This window comes from Pholis gunnellus (genome assembly GCF_910591455.1).
Source record: "Pholis gunnellus genome assembly, chromosome: 1".
In the NCBI taxonomy this organism is placed as follows: domain Eukaryota; kingdom Metazoa; phylum Chordata; class Actinopteri; order Perciformes; family Pholidae; genus Pholis; species Pholis gunnellus.
The window spans coordinates 24,459,193-24,479,027 of NC_136528.1; the positions used below are offsets into that span (position 1 = coordinate 24,459,193).

A 19,835-nucleotide genomic window follows, 5' to 3' on the forward strand; every position below is an offset into this window, starting at 1 on the left:
CATCTCATACTGAGCCACCCCTTTAATGAATGTCGTGCATTATGTTCAAAAAAGAATTGTGGCAAACCTGAAAGAACTGCAGGCTGTTGAGTTGTGGAGTTGAATTCCTCTTTAAACCAAACACGGATAACTTCTGTGGGTCTGAACTCATTGCAGCGCATTTCAAAAAGCTCCTTTCCACGGAAGATTATCTTGGGGTCATCCTCATTGTAAACATTCTGTGTATCAGCTTTTTCACCAATAATTTCACCAACAATTGTTGCAACCAAACTATTTGCCATACCACTTCCTTGGAGTTGAGCAATAATTGACACAAATACTTTTTGTATTTTCTCTGTAAAGATCTGACGCATCGTCCTCAGAACACCCAGCCTCTGGGCTCTGCGTGGTACTTGTTGACTGTGAAAATTAGCTTGAGATGACTCAGAGTTTGCTGCATCACCACTTTGACAACTATCCCTCTCATGAAAACTAAATTAAATGATTTTTTTTAAGCCAGAATATGTTGAAAACTGACTGAAGGCATCAGTTCTGGTTTGGGTTCGTCCAACAGCAAGGATGTATGGTTGTTTAGCTTCTCTTCCCTGCAAGTGTTCAACGATGCTGCAGCATGACTGAAAAACAGAATAACAAACACCTTAGAGAGGCAGTTCAATTTCCATACAGTTGTACTTGCTGTTCCATGAGAGTTTAATAGATCCTCCAGTTTGACCAGTCATCTGCCCCTGTGTTGCAAAAACGTTTGCTTTACTGGGAGTGTGTTCCTTCCAAATGAACTGTGAGATACAGGTCAGTATTTATTTGGGAGGAATATACTCCCGGTGAAGTGTGCGTGAGAATCTGAATCATCACTCTAAAGCAGCGCAGGAAAAGGAAGAGTTAGCAAGTTTTTAACTGTTCACTACATACATGGGTCTGTAAAAGTTGAGTTGCTACTGTGTGTGTTTAAAACGTCCTCGCTGTTGAGGAATTGTTGTAAAGTTTGCAACATTGAGACGTTCAGATTAGTCCTTTCTTTTTTTTAAATCTCTTGTTTTTAATTGAGTTAATATAACTGAAAAACTGGCTTGTGGCATTCAAACAGATGAGACATACATACCTTGTGGAAGAACAACATTTTGCCCACTGCATCACTGGGACTCACTGTGATCCTCTTCCGTCCAGCTGTGGATGGTAAGAGATGGAGGAGCAGCAGGGAAGCCGTGTCACTGTCCCAGTCTACCAGGAGGAAGAATGAGGTGAAACAAGTCATTAGTATGTATACTTGGAATGCTCAAAGTTAACAGCACAAGCCATTTGGAATACAAACCAATATCATAGCTTACTGGTGTGATCGTTCTCTGCCAGGTTCTCAGCAGCTGTCAGAAGTCGGCACAGCTCAGTTGACTGAGTCAGGTGTTTTGATATGGGCTTGAATGCTGTATCCCACTTCTCAAGCATCTTGGAGGCTGTTTCAGCACCAAACAGCAGCAGGAAGTCTTGATTCAGCTGTTGATCATACACAGATGCAAAAATAAAAATCAAGCCAATGGTGTGTGCATTGTTAACGGCGTACATCCAACCAAATTAAAGACGAGAGTTTAAATAAAATATATGTACAACTCACTAGTCACTCATCAATCTTATAAAAAGGGCAGTTATGGGATTGTGAATTAATGACTTTATAACAATGTCAATCAAACTAATATATAGAATCTTTTTCTTGTTTGTGTTTGTTTTGAAGAAAAACCCCAAAACTCTAGCCTGTAAAACCGGTGTGTATTCTGGAAGTAATCCTTAAAAATAAACGTACATTGCTCTTTGGAGAAAAGGGATCCTTCAGCGGAGGAAAGAGTGTAATGATTCCCAGAGCAAACTTCTCCTTCTGGTTACGGGAAGGAATCCTCCTTTAGAGCAAAGACGATACAAAAACATTAAATTCAAATGCCCCACCAATGACATTGTTACAATGCTATGCATTCTAACAATGCATGGCATTCCTTTTTAATATAAACCACAAATGTAATATCAGTGCATCAGTTACACCAGAGCACTCGCCTGTATTGTAAATAGGATAATAAAAGCTAAGGGTTTCATGTAGTGTCCAACAATATCAAACATCTAGATGTTACATTGATATGTGTTTTATATTTTAAAACACCGAATAATAGTATAAATGCCCACACGACTTGTTATTCAAATGTTGACCGATGGAGGGCGCTGTAAACTCACTTCACCGCTGCAGCCTCATGATATTACAGCCTGTAGACATTAAAACACACCAAGAAACTCACTATATTATACTAAGAAAATACATAAACAACTCGTCATTACAAAGTATAGAGTTTAGCCATATATTCTGCGAGTATTTTAACATGAGTCCTGAAATTAAAGCTGAATTAAACTTATGTAAGACAGATGATTTAATAATTGATCACTGAGGTGAATGTAGGGAGCTGATTGGTCTCTCTCGCTCTCTCTCTCTCTCTCTCTCTCTCTCTCTCTCTCTCTCTCTCGCTCTCTCTCTCTCTCTCTCTCTCTCTCTCTGTCTTTCTCTCTCAGGCTTGAAGAAAAGTTAAAGTCGTCTTCGCTCAGAATCAGCTGTACAAATCTATATGAAACCGCATTCTTATTTATCATAAGATGATTCAACTATAAGAAGCCTCTTGTTCGCAGCGTATTTGCCTGAGGAGGATGACGACTCTGTTTTGAATCTACAGGGACAAAAAAAGAAAAGCGTCGCTTCAGCCTCCTGCTCTGCTTTTATTCATTTCTGAAGATAAATCATCCGGACTGAGGCAAAATGCAGCAGCCTGAAACCCAGCGGACAACTCAGCAAACAACGACAGAAGTGCTGGATCCAGCAGGTAGGACAACATGTCTTCTAACCTGACTCTGCGTGAAGCTGCAAGTAACAGCAGCATCTTTAATACCATTAACACATTATTCAAAACACATTTTTTCTTATAGTGTGCTTTAATGTAATGAATATGGAACGTGGCAGGAAACACAGGGCTAATGTACCGCTAATTAATTTTAAAAAGCTCCTAGCATAGCTCATCTACAGAGGTGTTTACTCAAGTAGCCTAAACATGTATACTTCTACCTCAGTGAATTATCAGAGTACTTCTTCCACCACGGGTTACTTTGCTGATTAGGATTTTATAAAAAGCTTTAATAATTACCACAAACCCACAAACAAAAACTATGGCAGTGAAAAAAAACCAAATCCTACAAAATATTGATGACAAAATTAACAAGTATATACAATAAGATGTCTTGTTATACAGGAAATTAAACCAGAAAATAGCATATAAAACAGTCCCACCATAACCATATAAGAGCACTTAAAGTACTTATACTTGTGTAGCTATTTTGATAATTACTTGAGCTTGAGTGAGAATATGAATGCAGGGTTTTAACTTGCTTTACATTGTTGCACTGGTACTTTTACTTAAGTAAATGATCTGGATTCTTCCACCACGGCTCAAAAGAATAATAGAGAAATGAAATTAGAATAATCATGGAATTCTTTTAACATGTGCATGTTCTTGAGAAAAAAGGTGGCTGGAGTTTGGGACTTTATGTTCAGAATGAGGTTGATGTCATTCAGAGAGTTCAGGATGAAATGAATGCAAAGAGGTCCTCCTGTCATCCATCCTCAGTTCACTACCTGCGTCGGAGGAAAACGGCTCTGTGGGTGACGGTGTCCCTGCTGGCTCTGGCTCTGGTGGTGCTGGCTGTGGGTCTGATCTCTGCCACTCGCACAGACAACGTGCCTGTCGCTGGATATTACGCCGGCATCACCGTGAGTGACAGACGCCTCCTGTCTCACATTCTCAATCCTTTGAACGTCTTTGTCCTGACACTGAGAAAAGCACGACCCCCCCCCCCCCCCCCCCCCCCCCCCCCCCCCAACCCATCACAATATGATTGATTGTCAGACGGTATGTGTTTTCTTTAATCATGTCTTCCACTTTGATCTGTTTGTGCCTACAGCTGAGTTTTGGAGCTTTTCTGGGTATTGTTGGCATCCACCTGGTGGAAAACCGCAGACCCATGGTGAGTCTGTTCCTCTGGCTCTCATGTCATTGTTGCAACACATTTAAAATCACATTATTATGATGATTTCAATAATTCCATCGCATGTAACACCTTCATGGTCTTCATTTAGACCCCTCAACTATATACAATTTGTACTTTGGACTTCAAGAAAAGTCTTATTGTCTTATTAGCCAAGTGCAGCATTAAGCAGCTAAACACAGTTTGGCAGACAGCAAAATAGATCTTTAAGGAGAGGGAATATTAGACTTCCAATCTTCAAATTAATTAATGTTGCTGTGTAACTGCTGGATGTGCAAATTTGCTAACAAGTAGGCCTTATCAATGTTTTAAAGGTGAAAATATGTGTTAACAGCTTGTTCTGCTGCACCCAAGTGGCCAAAAAAAGGATTTGGCAGATGTTAAATTAAATGGCAAATGCTTTCAACGTGATTGTTGGCCCTTTTCTGTTTTGTTTACAACAGCTCGAGTTGTGTGTAGCCTTTTATTTTTTCTCCCTCAAGGTGACTTTTGTCAGCTTTTCAAGCTTCATAATATTTATCTTCTAAAAATGAGTTATTGTTCCTGGAATATGGGACATATATACCCCTGTGAATTAGAAGATTATGTTACCAACTTTGCAAATTCACTCAACCGTTTTACGGGAAATTGCTCTATTATGAGCAAGAAGCCAATCCGATTACTCGATGGCGGCCGTAATGTGTTCTTGGTCCTTGCGCCCGAGTCAGACTACGTGACTGGGTTTGTGGTCGAGGGCAGTGAATGGGATTGGCTCTAGATTTCTATGACAGGAGGGGAAATTGCATTAGTATTGGTCAGTTACTGACAGAGCTGCATTATCATCAAAGTGCCTCTCTGTATAACAGAGACACTTTCAGGTAGACCAAAGACCTGACTGAAATTAGTGACTCTTTAAAATGTCCTAAATTTCTAACTTGGTAAACAAAGTAAAAGAACAAAATTAGAAACTCCGCTTTGAGACCTTCACACTGCTCTAAAAGAAATTAAACACAACAAAAGGTGAACAAAAGCTCCATGAATTGACCTCCAATCAGCTTCATTTGTGGCAACATTCAAGAGGCAACGTTCAAAAGTGCTCAAGAGCCAGTGGCAATCCGAAGCTGAAACTGTTCCCTAACGTTTAAGTCAGTATCACATTCACAGGACATGAAACCCAGGACTGAAGAGGACACCAGTGACACAGAAACTGTAGCAGATTGAGAGTCCTTGTTTTTTATACGGTGATTCGTCCCAATTATTATCTAATTTAGCAAAAAAGATGGAGTTTAGAAGTTGATGAGAATACAGTGTTATTACATAATTAAGTTTCTCGATGACTATATCTCGTTTATTCCTATTTTGAAATATTTTATTTGTCATTTCTCAATTAAGATTTAACAGTGTATTCTCCATTAGCATTTGTTATGTACTACCTTACTCAAAGAAAATGAAAGAGAGATTTAGTTAAAGTTTCAGGACAAAACCAGGATTTTAAAGGTTCTCTACAACACGGTTCTTACATTTTCAGACTCAAAATTCCAGACTTCACGGTAGATTGTTTTAGACCATATTTGACATCTGAGCACAAATAGCTCGATGTTTGTTTTGTAAGTATATTGATTTATAATCCAGCTGTTACAATTTATGTTACATTATAAGTCTATATATTGCCAAATAATTGTCAGAAGGCTGTAGCTAGGAGTTCAATTCACAGCTGTTTAAAAATACAAGCGATAAAGTATAAATCTAACCTGTTGCTCGTCTGTAAGTTAAGAAGCTAAACATGGTTATGTTTGAATGTAATGAGATTTTTCCTCATTGTACTCAGTGTGTCATGACATCATGTATGTAGCCATCAAGTAACCTAATTCAAGACTCCTTTAAATGCATTCTTGTTTTAAAACGATTCAGCTGGAAACATTTCTGCAAGTCTTAGCTCAATTAGCTTTAGAAATCCTACTTGTGAGAGTTGACGCTTTAGCTGACAAAAATCAACCGGCTAGAAATGAGAATCTGCTTTTGCCACGCGAGAACAGAGCGTTTGACAAGTGTAGCAATAGTAACAGGAGCGAAGCTTTCTTAGTTAACGTTCAATTTAAATATATGCCTTGAAATACTATTAGATTATAAAACATCCCCTATGTGTCACTTCATTGGAACCGGTGTTCATTTTGACAAGAATTTCAAGTTTAATTTGGGTCTTAGTCTGAAAACTGTAGTTGTTGTAAGTCACATATGAGTCTTTTGTTTTGTTTTAGTCAAGATTTAGTCAGTGGAACTCAGCTTTACTTTTAGTCCAACTTTAGTCTGTTTTCTAAGACAGATTCATGATACTGTTATGGATTTTGCTGAGGATTATTTCTCCTGGCTGTAAATAAATCATACCTACATCATAACAGACTTATTGCTAATGTCGTCTTCTAAATTCAGCAACAGCAACAACAAATGTTATGTTTAAGCAGCAAAACCACTTAGGTTCAGGAAAAACATCATGGTTGGACTTCAAATAGGTACAGTATGTAAACTTAGGTTTAGGCAACAAAACCACTTTGTTAGTTTTACAATAACTCAGGGACCCTTTAGGACACAAACACCGGTCTCCTGGTTGAAAGTCCTGTGTTGTTTGACCCATCCTCCTCCTCGCCCGGAGCATTAGTAGTCTACTTAATATTTACTATGTCACCAGCTCTGACGGTAGCATCTGTAGTCACAAGGATGCCTTATATTCAGGAGTCCACCTCGAAAAACAATCCTAATGGACTTTCCATTGGCATTGTATCCATGGTGCCGACACACATTAAGTGCCACCACAAAGGAATGCTCTGTTTACAGATCAAGGTCATTTTACATATTTCAGTGGGACAGGTTGCTTTGTGGACACTGCGGCAAGTGGTGTGTGTAATTCATGTCAAAATTCAAACATCTCTTGCTCGTCTTTTCTCTCTGAAATGGCGTCTCATGGTGGTTCCCCTCTCTATTTGAGACTTCGGAAACCAAACAGGTCCGAAAATGATGACGAGTAAGAAATACAGTCTGAAGTCACGGTGACCACTGACGATGTGGCTCCAGCCAAAAGGAGACAAAAATATTGAGCGTTCATGATGTCATTCTTTACCCAGTTGTTATTAAGCTCATTATTTTGTTCTTTTTAATGGGTCACAGACATTCGTCTTTTCTAAATAGTACATTTTAATCTTTACTGTTAACAGCTAATGATAGGTTAACACGGGTCGCTAATTGATCAGGAAAAAAAAATGTAAATTAGGATCCCTTGACATCCCGTAACAGAGCCAACTATGTTGTCTAATTGAACGAAGCATTTGCCAACATTTTTGTTGTCAATATTTTTTTCATTTACGTTGTCGTTGCGATTTAGTCATAAAATAAAAGGACGTCAACGGATACTTATGGGAAACAATTTTGTTGACAAAATGAACACTGATTTTAACTGCTAAGTGCTAAAACCTCCAAAACTTCCAATAAATGACCTCTGGGCACTGTTATGTTTGAAACCACAGCCACAACACGCTTTAAAACGTGTCAGCTGGAAACACTGCTCAATATGTTAAGGTAAAAACACTTTAACAGGTTTTTTTTTAATTGCTTTACAGATAGACTAAACTGACAGTTATCAGAGCACATTGAAATATTGTCTTTGCATGATAGAGATGAACCTGTCACCATGACTGGTATATCAGTGTGTGTTGTGAATTTTTAATGTGGCGTCCAGGGTGTCGCTGTCTTACGTTACGCTACAGTGTACCGTATCTAATCCGGTCTGCACAGATACCCTTCTTAGAGCTGATCACACAAGTGTCTGTGTGTGATAATACATCCATAGCTCAAAATAAAGCATCATATAAGAAAGACAACGACTACTAAATAACATTGTATGTGGGCTCTCACTCCATTTGAGTGCTTGCATTGTTTCACTTCTCGTGTTGTGTGTGTGTGTGTGTGTGTGTGTGTGTGTGGCTGTAAATGTGAGAGGGAACGGCATCGACACAGACAATTAAATACCTGCTGTATCGGTCTGCCTCTCCGGCATGGCTCCCAGGTCTGTGCTTTAATCTTTAATGATGAGATCGCTGCCACACTAGCGCCGGTCTACGGTGTCTCTTATGAGGCACGTGTGGCACAATGTTCCTCTCACACAGGTGTCTTCTTCCCATCCTGTGTCTGAAGCTCAGCACTGTAACACGAGAGCCGGCTGGCAGAGCGAGGTCGCTCATTGAAGAACAACCGTTGTAACCAACGTGCCGACAATGCCACGGACATCTGAGAGCTCTTCCCTTACTTCCTGGATCTCACAGACCTTTGCTCCTCTGGCAGCACAAAGCAGCAGATGGAGGGCATGATGCTGCTATGTCAGACAGGCGTAAGCGCGGGGAGATCATGAGTCCGGTCGTGTGTGTGTGTGTGTGTGTGTGTGTGTGTGTGTGTGTATGTGTCTGTCTGTCCACAGCTAGTCTTTTATACCACTGGACCCATTAGTCTGATATTTGTTGTGCTCATTGGTGACTGTATGCTTAAAGAAATACATCACCCACGAAATGACCATTTGTATGTCATCCCTAGTTACCTTTAATTGTCTCTGAAAACGTTGATTTTCTCAATTGTCGGAGAATCCAAAAACAAAGAAAAAAGTCTTTATGAACTGTAACGTAACAACAAAACTATATAAAAAACATTTACAACTAGTGCAGTATAATCCAAGTCTCATTTATCCATGGCGTAGGGTCACTACTTCCCAAACATGTGAAAAAAACAAAAACAAAGCACTTTTCTAGTTTAAACCGTAAACAGGCAGCAACAAGTTTATCTTCTGCTGCTTACAGAAATGAGCATCTTTAAATTCCTTCCTTCTGTTGAAGTGGGCCGCATCAATTGAGCAATTAAAATGTATTGTAATGTACTGTGTGTAGTATGCAGACATACTAATAAGACTGGTGATACATTAACATTATAAACTAATGCATACAAAATGAAATAACAATAAACAATAAAACACAAACAAATGCTTAATACAAATAGAGGTAGATCATCTAGATTCTAGAATATTGACTTGACAGACATTTATGTTGACTTTATTATATGTTTATGTCTATTTGTTGCCATGATTACAAATCCCTTACAATGAATAATGGACAAACAGAGCAGCCTGCTTGAGTATATGTTTTATGTACAATCCATGTTTCTAAACAAGTCTAAACAACATATACAAACCCATGTACACTACGTATTACTGTTGAGTAAGTAGATGATTGTGGCCTTAATTCTGCAGAAATGACTTGATTGTAGACACCTGAGTGAGTCATTCAGTCGTTGATTCAATGCACATGTTAACACACACTAATCAATGCTGAAGAGGGTTTGTGCTGGGTTTTCTTTAGTAAATATGTAATGATTACTGGATAAATTCAGCTCAGGAGTCCTACAAAAAGTGAAGACCATATTTTTCTAAATGATTTACTTTAAGTAAGTATGATTATCAAATATCTACAAAATGGCTGTGACATCACTTTGGATAAGATTTGAGATGGTATTTTTGTCTGTGCGAGAGAACAGAAATAGCAACAACTTACATATAATAAGCTTTATATAATAAAAAACAAGACTGCAAACAAAAAATACCACCCACAATAGAAAAGAAGAAATCTATCACCCGTGCTCAACAACCGTCTAGTTGTGTCTTTTGGCTTTATATCTCTGGATTTTAGAGTTATAAGACATTTTGCTCCGATCAATTTATGTTCCAAAGAGACCCTTTTCATGAATGTGTGGCGTATCGTAACACACGTTTGTGCTCACTGACATCTCCTGGAGAAAGCTTTTAAAAAATCTTAATGACTTGAATATCGCCACTTTTCATTTAGTCTTATCTTGTCCTCCAAAATGTTTAAAAGGATGGTGGAGCATGAAATTCTGTCTGTAAACTCGCCTCCTATCTGCACTCACCCTGCTGCTCCCTAAAACAGGCTTCACTGCCCTGGTACACTGTAGGATTTCTTTATGACTAAATGCTTCGTGTAGCTCATGTCCTTTGTTCTGCAGTCACTGCCTGTATCTCACGGACTGTCGTCCTTTTGGTCACCTTGCCGCTTGGAGAGCAGAACGGTGAAGATTTTTAAGGGGTCGTATTTTACCCAACAAGTTTCTTATTACCAGCGTGTCCAGCTGTGGCCGTGATTGGTCACTGGACCACTGAGCAGGGGGGAAAAAGACCTTGCAGCGGTCAGCGACTTCAGTTACATAACCTGATGGGTATCTTTACTGAAGCCATAAAATTTCGCCTTGTGTCTTTATCTCTTTGTCACTGATATCGTCTACTCTAAAGCTTTCAGCCGCTGTGTCTCTCTGTTCTTCAATGGCTATAATGGATATTTTAATAATAGTGTATCAAATTATTTTTAATGATGAACCCAGAATTATCACCTGAATCTGAAGCTCTTATAAATTTTACGTTGCTTTATAACGAGGCTCATTGTTTAGCTGTCCAGCCAACAACTTTTTGTTTTGGTTCCCTCTCACTTCTCTCATCCCTTCCTTTTAAGCATCAGAAAGCAGCTGTTATCAATGAAAAAGCTCTGCAAACCCCACTGAACAGCACCTGCTCATCACCAAACGCCAGGCAGACACAGTTAACAACTAGCTGGTGAACATAGTGCAGCATTAAGAAACAAAAAGGACTAAATATTTCCCTCAGCAGCAGGTGGAGACCAAAAACGGAGCTAAAAGAAGAGTAAGTATTGATCTCATGTTCATTAGGTGGACACAACCACAACTCCAAATGAATAATAATGTTACTCCACACCTGCTGGATGTGTAAATAAGCAACTGTTCACTAACACGTTTCGCCAAATCAACTGAAAAAAGTGATGTCATATCAATGTTGTGTTCACTACTTGTTTCCTCAATTGGCCATAAAAGTTATTGCAGGTTTAACAAATGGTACCAATACCACAATATAAAAAGTCTTCAAGTAAAAGTACAAAGTAATATCAGCAAAATGTACTTTAACTATCACAAAGTAGCATTTTACAGTTGTAACTGGACTTTTATAATGTGTTGCATTTTTTTATTAAAGGAAAATTTGAAAACTGGTAAACGTAGCTATCACATAAATGTAGTGGAATAAAAAGTCCAATATTTCTCCCTGAAATGTAGTGGAGTAAAAGTATAAAGTAGCATAAAATGGAAATAATTGAGAAAAGCACAACTGTACAGCACTTGAGTAATTATACTTAGTTACTGTCCACCAACGGTCATTTTAATGCTTCCTCACTGACTCGACTCCTGAGAGCAGAAACCCATCTACAGTGTGTCTGTGAGTCTTTAATCTTTTACAGCATTTGATTTTTCTCTCTGCTTCAGTTGTATCAAGGGAGATTCGGGGGTTTTGGCGACAGAGTGTGTGTTGAGGTGTTTTATGTGTTGGCAGCTGGTGCTAAGGTAATGTGAAGTAATGCAGTTGTCAGGCTCTATTGTCTCGGCTACTGGCCTCATCTCCCACTTGCAGCCCATAAAAGCAGAGTCATTTAAACCGCTAATGAAGTGGAGAGTCTGGGCCAGAGGCAGATAAAACCCACCAGAAAAAAAGCGTATTTTCTCAGCCAGGCTATTATTTCACTTTATTCAGGGATATTCATTTTAAAATCCCCTTGTTATAATATCCGTTTAGTAGAGGTTTCTCAGCCCGTGCTGCCACAAAACAAACCAATTCTTAAGTGCAGCCTGTGGTAGATGTTAATTGAAAACCTCACATAATTTCCAGCAACGTCAACCTGAACCTCAATAAGCCACATTAAGTGAAACCACCTGAGCAGGTGTGCAGGGCCTTTAACAATTCATCCTGCTCACGTGACATTGGTCAACCTCATCTCGGAAATAATTGTTTTCATATTAAAGACAAAATCCTTTATCTAGCACAAAATGTAAATGAGATTTTGAGATGTCATTGTAGGAAAAGCACAGGTTTTACTAATAACAACAACAATGCAGCAAAACAGAATTCAGCGATCATTGACTTTATTATTCACGTGTGATTTTCTCACTGTGACATGACAACGTGTCTTAAGTGAAAAAGGCTGTTGACTCCGAATATTCGATTCTCAGCCTTTCTTGGGAGCAACTTTTAGTTAGACTCTAGTCTCACAAACAAGAACTCTTGTTGTTCGTGGAACTTTGGGACCAACAAAAATAAGCAATAATAATAATTACTCACTTGTGCTACTTCAGCTTCGTCAGCATAATCCAAACAGGAAAGGTCTTCGTGGATTAAAGAAATTATGTTGAAATCTGTCAAGAAAACCTTAAAGATCTTAAATGGCATTAGAAATGAAGGAAAGGGGGAAAAAAGTCTCCCATGCATCAAATAAGTCACTTATGTCAACGCAGCATCAATAGTTATATAGATTATATCTAGATTATGAAAAAACTACTCTACAATCTTACTTGTTTTCGCTTGTGTGGACAAACTGCTTTCTACCACCTACCATTAGATAAATAGAAAAAAGTGTGTTTTTAATCTCCTCCTTCAATACAGCAGGTTGGGTCCTGGAGGAGCGATTGAACAGACAGTAAACGATGCTCAGTGATAAAGTTCATGATCAGACATCTGGGATCCGCCAGCTGGGTCTGCTGGTTGTGAGGGGGGGAGGGAGGCTGTAATATCAGAAAAGTACTTTGTCTTACAGTAAAAGCTAAATGGTGTGTGTCCCAGATTTAAGGTTATTGATCAGTGATCACATTCTTGGGCTCAGTTTGCAGAATTGTCTTAATGTGTGAGATAAGCAACATTGTGTGTGTGTATCAGATTGGGAGAATTAGATTGACCTTGCTGTACAAAAGGCCCTCTGTCCTGTACGTCTCCTCTGTGCCCATAAATCTACCCACAAAGCACCTCTGCGTTGGCAGAGCAAGAAGCCATACATTTCCTTTATCGTCCTGCAGGACAGACGCAGGAAACCAATCAGGACACACACACACACACACACACACACGCACAGAGTGTGTGCAAAGCTTATGATAAGAATGTATACTTTGTTTTTTTATATTCAAATTCGGGCATATTAATGAATAAATAAATTTACCATCTTGATCTCTTTAAGCTGGTGGCAGCGATCATCTTCATCAGCATCGGAGTCATTGCGTCTTTCTTCTGTGCCATTGTGGACGGGATCATCGCTTCAGAGTTCATCGTAAGTATAAAATGTATTTACATGCCTGCACTGAAAACAAAGCAATTCAAACTAATGCACCTGTTTTTTTGTTCGAACAACCCCTCAAACACACATTCACACACCAAATTAATTCACACATGCTAAGGTCGACAGAAACTCGGCCTACAGAAATACATATTAAGACTGGCACAGACACGTTACTGAGATCAGGAACTTTGCAGATGCAACCAGACAGTAGTGTCGGTATAGCTGCCGTCACGACACCAGACAGGTAGACCAGACCAACTAATCTCAGGGCCCGACCTGCAGAGGGCTGCTGGGAAAACATTCGGCATAGCAGGGCTGATTAAATGTGTCGAAAAGATAAACAACTTGTGTGAAAACTCTCGTATTAAGATGCAAACAAATACACACTACAGAAAAACACAAAATATGCAATAACTGAAGATACATACACTTTTCCAAAAATACATTTTTAACTGTATTTCAACAGAGAATTGATTTGCAGGAAACATCCTTGCAATGGTTGGATGTATACACAAACTGTATTTTTTTAAAGAAAAATTAGGAAATTAAAAGTAATTCCATTCAGATTTGTGTCTCCCTTTTATTCTCCGTCTTACAAACGTATTCACTCTGACATTATGTCTGTATTTTGTTCTTTGTTTTCACAAGAAGAAGTCTCAAGAAGCCTCATTAAACATTTTCATAATTGGCTGTAGTTTGTCCCCATCATGGCATAAGTCAGAGGACAATTACAAACTCTCTAGATTTTAAACAACTCTTTACTGTACAAATACCTGAATTTGTTTTAGAGGAAATGAACAGAAAATGGAGAGGGGTCAAATAAGGTTAATTCATTATTGTTGCTTCCTTCCTGGATATCTGAGATGTTCTCTGTGTTTGGATACGCGGACACAAACACCTCAGTTTGTCACATCAGCTTAATGAATTTTAATGAGTATCTTAATGAGTATGATCCAGAGAGAGTTCAAAAACCTGCCATAGAGTCACATATATTGATTAGCCGTGCTATCAAACCCTCTGCAGATATATTTATTTTGTGCTCACGGGACAGTAAAATTCATATGTATTGCACCTTCAAGCTTTGGACAGTGAAAATGATTATATTACCTTTCCCGGTATATATAAAGCCCGGTGAGGTTTAATGCTGTAGGGTTAGTAGTTCAGTGCAGTGGACGGGTCATGTTGGTCATGTTGTAAACCTTCACTGCTGCAGTGACACAGAAACAGGATGGACAGAATGACACGAACCACGGTTCATGCAAAAAGTGCATCATTATTGAAACCCTTAAATCATGGAGATTTACTCCAGAAAAGAGGGAAAAAACATTTAGATTGCAGCTGTGGTGTATGACAAGTCGATTACCGTATACATCCTATATTAGGTTGTGCGTTTGTGTGTGGCTTGTGTATTTAACAAGTCTCTTGTCTCTCTTTCTAATCTTTCTAACACACAGGACATAAGGCCCTTGCAGGAGGACATGTGTGACTTTTACGCCAGTGGAGCAGGCTACTCCTACGATAACTACTATACTGAGGTGATATATAAACAAAATAACGACATCACAGCTTTACATTTTTGCGTCTCAGTTACTGTCTTTTAAATGTTGTAAATGAAATGCATTTTAGGTTAATTTTAGGATGATATTCTGTGTTCTTGCAGCCTTTTTGCACTTAAATAAAAAATCCACAAAGTGTGTAGTGACATCTGGTGGTCCAATAATGTTACTGCATTTAAAGCAGTAGTCATTGCGTCTTGTTCACTTTGCATCGAATTCTAAGCAAATAGAAGTTCTGGAAATGATATGCTGACACAGACACACATTTCTTCATGCATTTCTTTGTCCAAACTGTTCGTCCAGCTCCTGCTTATCTGGCTGTTGCATCCGTTTTCATGAGGTTAATACAACTTTTATCACAAGTGATCAAAAAGCTCCGAGAGCCCCTTTAACTCATCAGACCTCTCACGCTGCAGGTGACATGCCGTTCGTTTGACAAAGCGTGCAAGCTGAAGCTGAGGAGCAACACCTGCTACTGCTGCTACCTGTACAACTGTGCGAGGTGAGACGACCACCAGCTGTTGCCATTTGTTTAGGTGTCCGTGTGGGTGCACCTTACTCGGGATACACACAGACCATACAGCTGGGTGCATGTTTTAATCCCATTAAACTTCAATTTGCATGTGCCTTCCATTACTGCAGAGTATTTTCACACATTTTATTCCAACTTTTTACTTCCAGGCAACAACAATTCATTCAACTACACTGTAGCAGTTATTGCAAAGACTTGAACCTTTCTGGTGTGCGGGTGTCCATTACGGTGAACATGTTTGTAAATATATTTTTGTCACTAACAATGTTAGAATAGAGAGATAATACAGTAAAGTAGAGAGCAGTGTAAAAACAGCATCCTAGATGTAAATGCTGGCTGCATCTCCAGGCTCCACTGTTGGAAAAATCACTCTTGTGATTTGGGCGCTTTCTTGCATTAAAGAAGTTCCTATTCCACAGCCAACTTTCAAAACCCAGAATGTTGAGTTTTCCATGACCTCTCGAACACACAACAAAGAGGAAGAGCTTTCCAAGAAAGTCCCACCCCTGCTTGCAACTACGTTACCACTAAGTTATTAGCGGATGAATAAGCTGTCTGGTAGGCTTAATAAAGTCATATGGACAGTGTGAGGGATTCTTTGATTTCTTCCCTCCTTGGAAGATTTAAAAAAATAAAAAAGTAATGTGATGTGCTGTGGAAAATGGTTGCCATACATTACGCCTCTTTCATGGCAAGACATTTTTGTTAAATATAGTGAGTCATTGAAATGGAACAAACTAGATCAGCGCTTTTCCCGCGATGACAAGTGAAATGTCTGCTGTGAAGAAGGCCTCTTGTACACACGCTTTGTGATGTATGGCCATAAGCATATGAGCAGAGTCATCCTTGCCATCTTACGATGAGCACTGACTCCTGCTCTCTTCATCTTCCAGCACAGAGTTCCACACACAATACTACGCGTTCACCGGGGTCAGCAGCTGCTGGGATGTGATCCACCTGCACCGCCTGCTGTGGGCCTCGGTGGTGCTCAACGTGCTCGGCTTGTTCCTGGGCATCATCACCGCCGCCGTGCTCGGAGCGTACAAGGATATGGTGAGCAGGAGAAAATTGGAGTGCATCTTTACTTTATAGACAACAAGTACAAAAGTGCTCTTTGGAGTGAAGGGCAAAGCAAATAAAAAGAAAGACGATTTAAAAGCAGTCTGAGTCCTGAGAGGAATATAAAAGCTTGTAATATTACATGGCTCACAAACTGACTGTGACGAAGGGTTTTTAATACACTTGTTTTCTTAAAACTACTTACCTCTCTTTAATGCCTGCAGGCCACATGCAGTATCCCTACACATCGTAAAACATCCGTTTGTTGTGTGTAAATCATAGGATGCTAAGCTCCGGGATATGTACGTCATTATTTTAATAGCAACTTCGCTCACTGAGGCTTGTTTCAAAGCTATTAAAGGTTATATTTGTCACTCAAAGTGGAAGCGTGCTCTGTCTGAATCTGATCAACATAGTTCCTGAATTACCGAAACTCATGAGAGTGAACTGTCAAAAATGATGCATCAACAGAATACTGCACTGTGTGGAGTACTATTTCATCTTCTTTTGGATCTGTTAACTTTACCGAAGCTTTGTCTGAAGTATAATATTGATTTATGTGCGGATATCTTTTTGTTTTACTGCCTGAAAAACTCATATTCCCATAAGTCAATGTTTCAAAGACATACATATCTCTGATCTTATTAATTTTACGTACTGATCATACTTCTTTCCCTCTTATGTAATAAAGTGTGTGTTTCATGTGTAACTGCACGCTCACTCACATTTTCCTTCAAGCTTCATTTGATGATTTCCCATCTTATTGAATCGTTTTTACCGTTTCCTGCAGCAGAAGCCGACTCCTCAGGTGGCTGCCAGCCCAACACCGCCACCCCACATCCTGTACAACCCGACCCAGCACATGGTCACCTACGCTGGCTTCTGCCCTTCAGGACAAACTCTGCCCACCTACCCCAACTATCCAATGACCATGCAGGTACAACACCACAAAGAACCATTAATAGGTGCTTCTCACAGAAGACACATGTCCATTACGCTGCAGGAAGAAAAACAGGTGTGAATAATAAAATCATTATTGGCTGCCTCAGTTCAAGGGTCCTGGTATTGTGCATGTTGGTTTACTGGGACACTTGAATATAACTGAGCCATTTGATGAATTACTATGACATTTTCAAATTCATGGTGCCCAGAGGATGAACCCAACAGAGTTTGGTACCCCTGACTTTCCTCTAGCGCCATCATTAGGTTGAAATTTGTGGTTTTCAGTGAAAAATCTCAAAAGCTATCATATGAATCACCATGAAATTGAATACAAACATTCATGGTCCCCACAGGATGGCTTATTATTGTTTTCTGACATTCCCATTAGCCTCAGCTGTACTTTTGTGTTTAATGCTAATTAGCAAATACCGTAATAGCATGCTAACACTTTAACTAAGCAAATAAACATACTTGCTAGACATCAGCATGTTAGCGATGTCATTATGTTAGCATGCTCACTGACGTTAGCATTCAAATCAAAGCACCTAAATACAGTTTCACAGAGCATGTCTGTACATTCTTCTTCTGATATTGTTTCATGAGATCATTTTTTGTGATGACGGCCGTCCAAGAACCTGTTAAAAACAGGAGTTTCTGATTAATGCTACAAAGTAAACCGTGACAGGAGCTGTCATTCTGAAGCAAGCCAATCACTAATTAGCAGAGGCATAGTTTTATTCATATTATGGTGAATTTAGTTTTTTTTCTCACAGATTTATTCCTGATTAAACCTGTGACTGCTACCAGAGGACCAAACTACATAAAGAGAATAAAAACCATGCCTCACATAAAAATGTCAGAAATAATTGAGGTATCTTTGGCTCTTCTTCCACATACCGGTGCAAGCTACCACTCCCTGTCTCTCCACCTCTCCCACAGCATAACAGCAACTATCAGCCACCTGCTACTCCCCAGATGATCCCTGAGGGAGGCACTGCCTCTAATTCCTGTCTGTCTGAGGAGAACCAGAGCCAGCAGCCCTCTCAGACTCAGCCACAGCCTCAGGGAGCCACCCAGGAACCAGGGGGCTACATGCTGACACCCAACGCTCCTGTCCTCTACGGATCCGCCTACAGCCCCTTTGAGAAACCGCCGCCTTACGCCTGCTGAGCCACGAGACCAACATCTGGGGCATGATAGAGAAATAACGTCTTGATCTGGTCGGACTGAATGTAGCACAAGACATTTCATAGGTGACCTTGTAGATGGAAAACAATCAGTGAGCGTCTCAAATACACCGTACTGATAGTTATGCTACTTTTCATGTGGCACAGACACCGATGTGTAGCTATGTAGTGTGTGATTATACTATATATAGACATGATTAAGTTATTTCATGTGAATTCATTCAAAGGAAACGGTTTGGGAAATATGCTTTTTTGCTTTCTTGCGTCTCTTGAGTTGCATGAGAGAGATTGATACCCCTCTCATCAGCCACAGCCAGCAGCCTGCTAACTTAGCTTAGCACAACGACCGGAAACGGTGGGGAGACAGCTAGAAACAAAAGCCGCCCACCATATTTCCATAGTTTAATATGCAGAGAAAATGAAGTTTAAAACTGTGGACTATTTCTTGGTAGCAGATGCCATCTCACTCGCAGCAAGAAAGCAAACATGTATATTTCCTAAACAGCTTTTACCTAAAGCTAAGGCTGGCCTTAAGAAGCTTACATATTACATGTCAATAGGTGTATAGTCGTATACTGGACTGTGACCTGATAGTTGTTTCTATTCTAATTTGTGTAGACTGGATTAAAGGTCTTCATTGTCTCACTATATATTAACTACTGTATGAGCAATTAAAAGGGCTTTCTTGAAATGTGAAATAGAGAGTAAACAACGATGATGTTGCTGTTATTGCATTATGTAAGTGTGAATCATTTAATGTGCACTTTAAAGTCAGTACACTGTATATATTATTGATGATGCATGTTAACTACTGTGGGATGTAGCTGCTTTAAAATACATTATGTATTGAAGAGGCACATTATGTATTAAAGAGGCACCTTTAGGAAATATATATATTCACATATACACAAATAAATGTTGAGTGAGGGCTTCATCAAAGTCTCACATTTAAAGGAAGAGTTTGACATTTTGGGAAATAAGCATATTTGCTTGCTTGCCAAGAATTACATGAGAGGATTGACACCACTCACAATGCTTTCAGTGTTGTCAATCCTCTCATCTCAAGAAAGCGATAAAGTGTATTTCATAAAATGTTGACCTTTTCCTTTCCACATTTTAAAGTTGAACCAGTACTTATTTTACTCCAGAAGCAGGTGTTTTCATAGTATTGTTTCACCTTGAAGAGGAACTATACGTGTAAATCACACAATTTCTTCCTCTTACAAATAAAAAGTTAAATTCATGAGATTAAAATGATTTTGTTCAACCAAAAAGCTATATTGGAAAAAGCCAGCTTATCAGGTAAACC

The 19,835-nt window shown here is 39.3% G+C and overlaps 1 protein-coding gene across 1 annotated transcript; it reads left to right on the forward strand.

Moving 5' to 3' along the window:
• Positions 1-2,782: 2,782 nt before the first annotated feature.
• On the forward strand, positions 2,783-18,509 carry tmem255b (transmembrane protein 255B; the record flags this gene model as incomplete). Its single annotated transcript, XM_079166320.1, has 9 exons — positions 2,783-2,846; positions 3,645-3,787; positions 3,979-4,041; positions 13,152-13,241; positions 14,705-14,785; positions 15,223-15,308; positions 16,232-16,391; positions 17,188-17,334; positions 18,279-18,509. 9 exons carry the CDS (start codon positions 2,783-2,785, stop codon positions 18,507-18,509), a joined length of 1,065 nt encoding a protein of 354 aa, XP_079022446.1.
• Between the last annotated feature and the right edge of the window lie 1,326 nt (positions 18,510-19,835).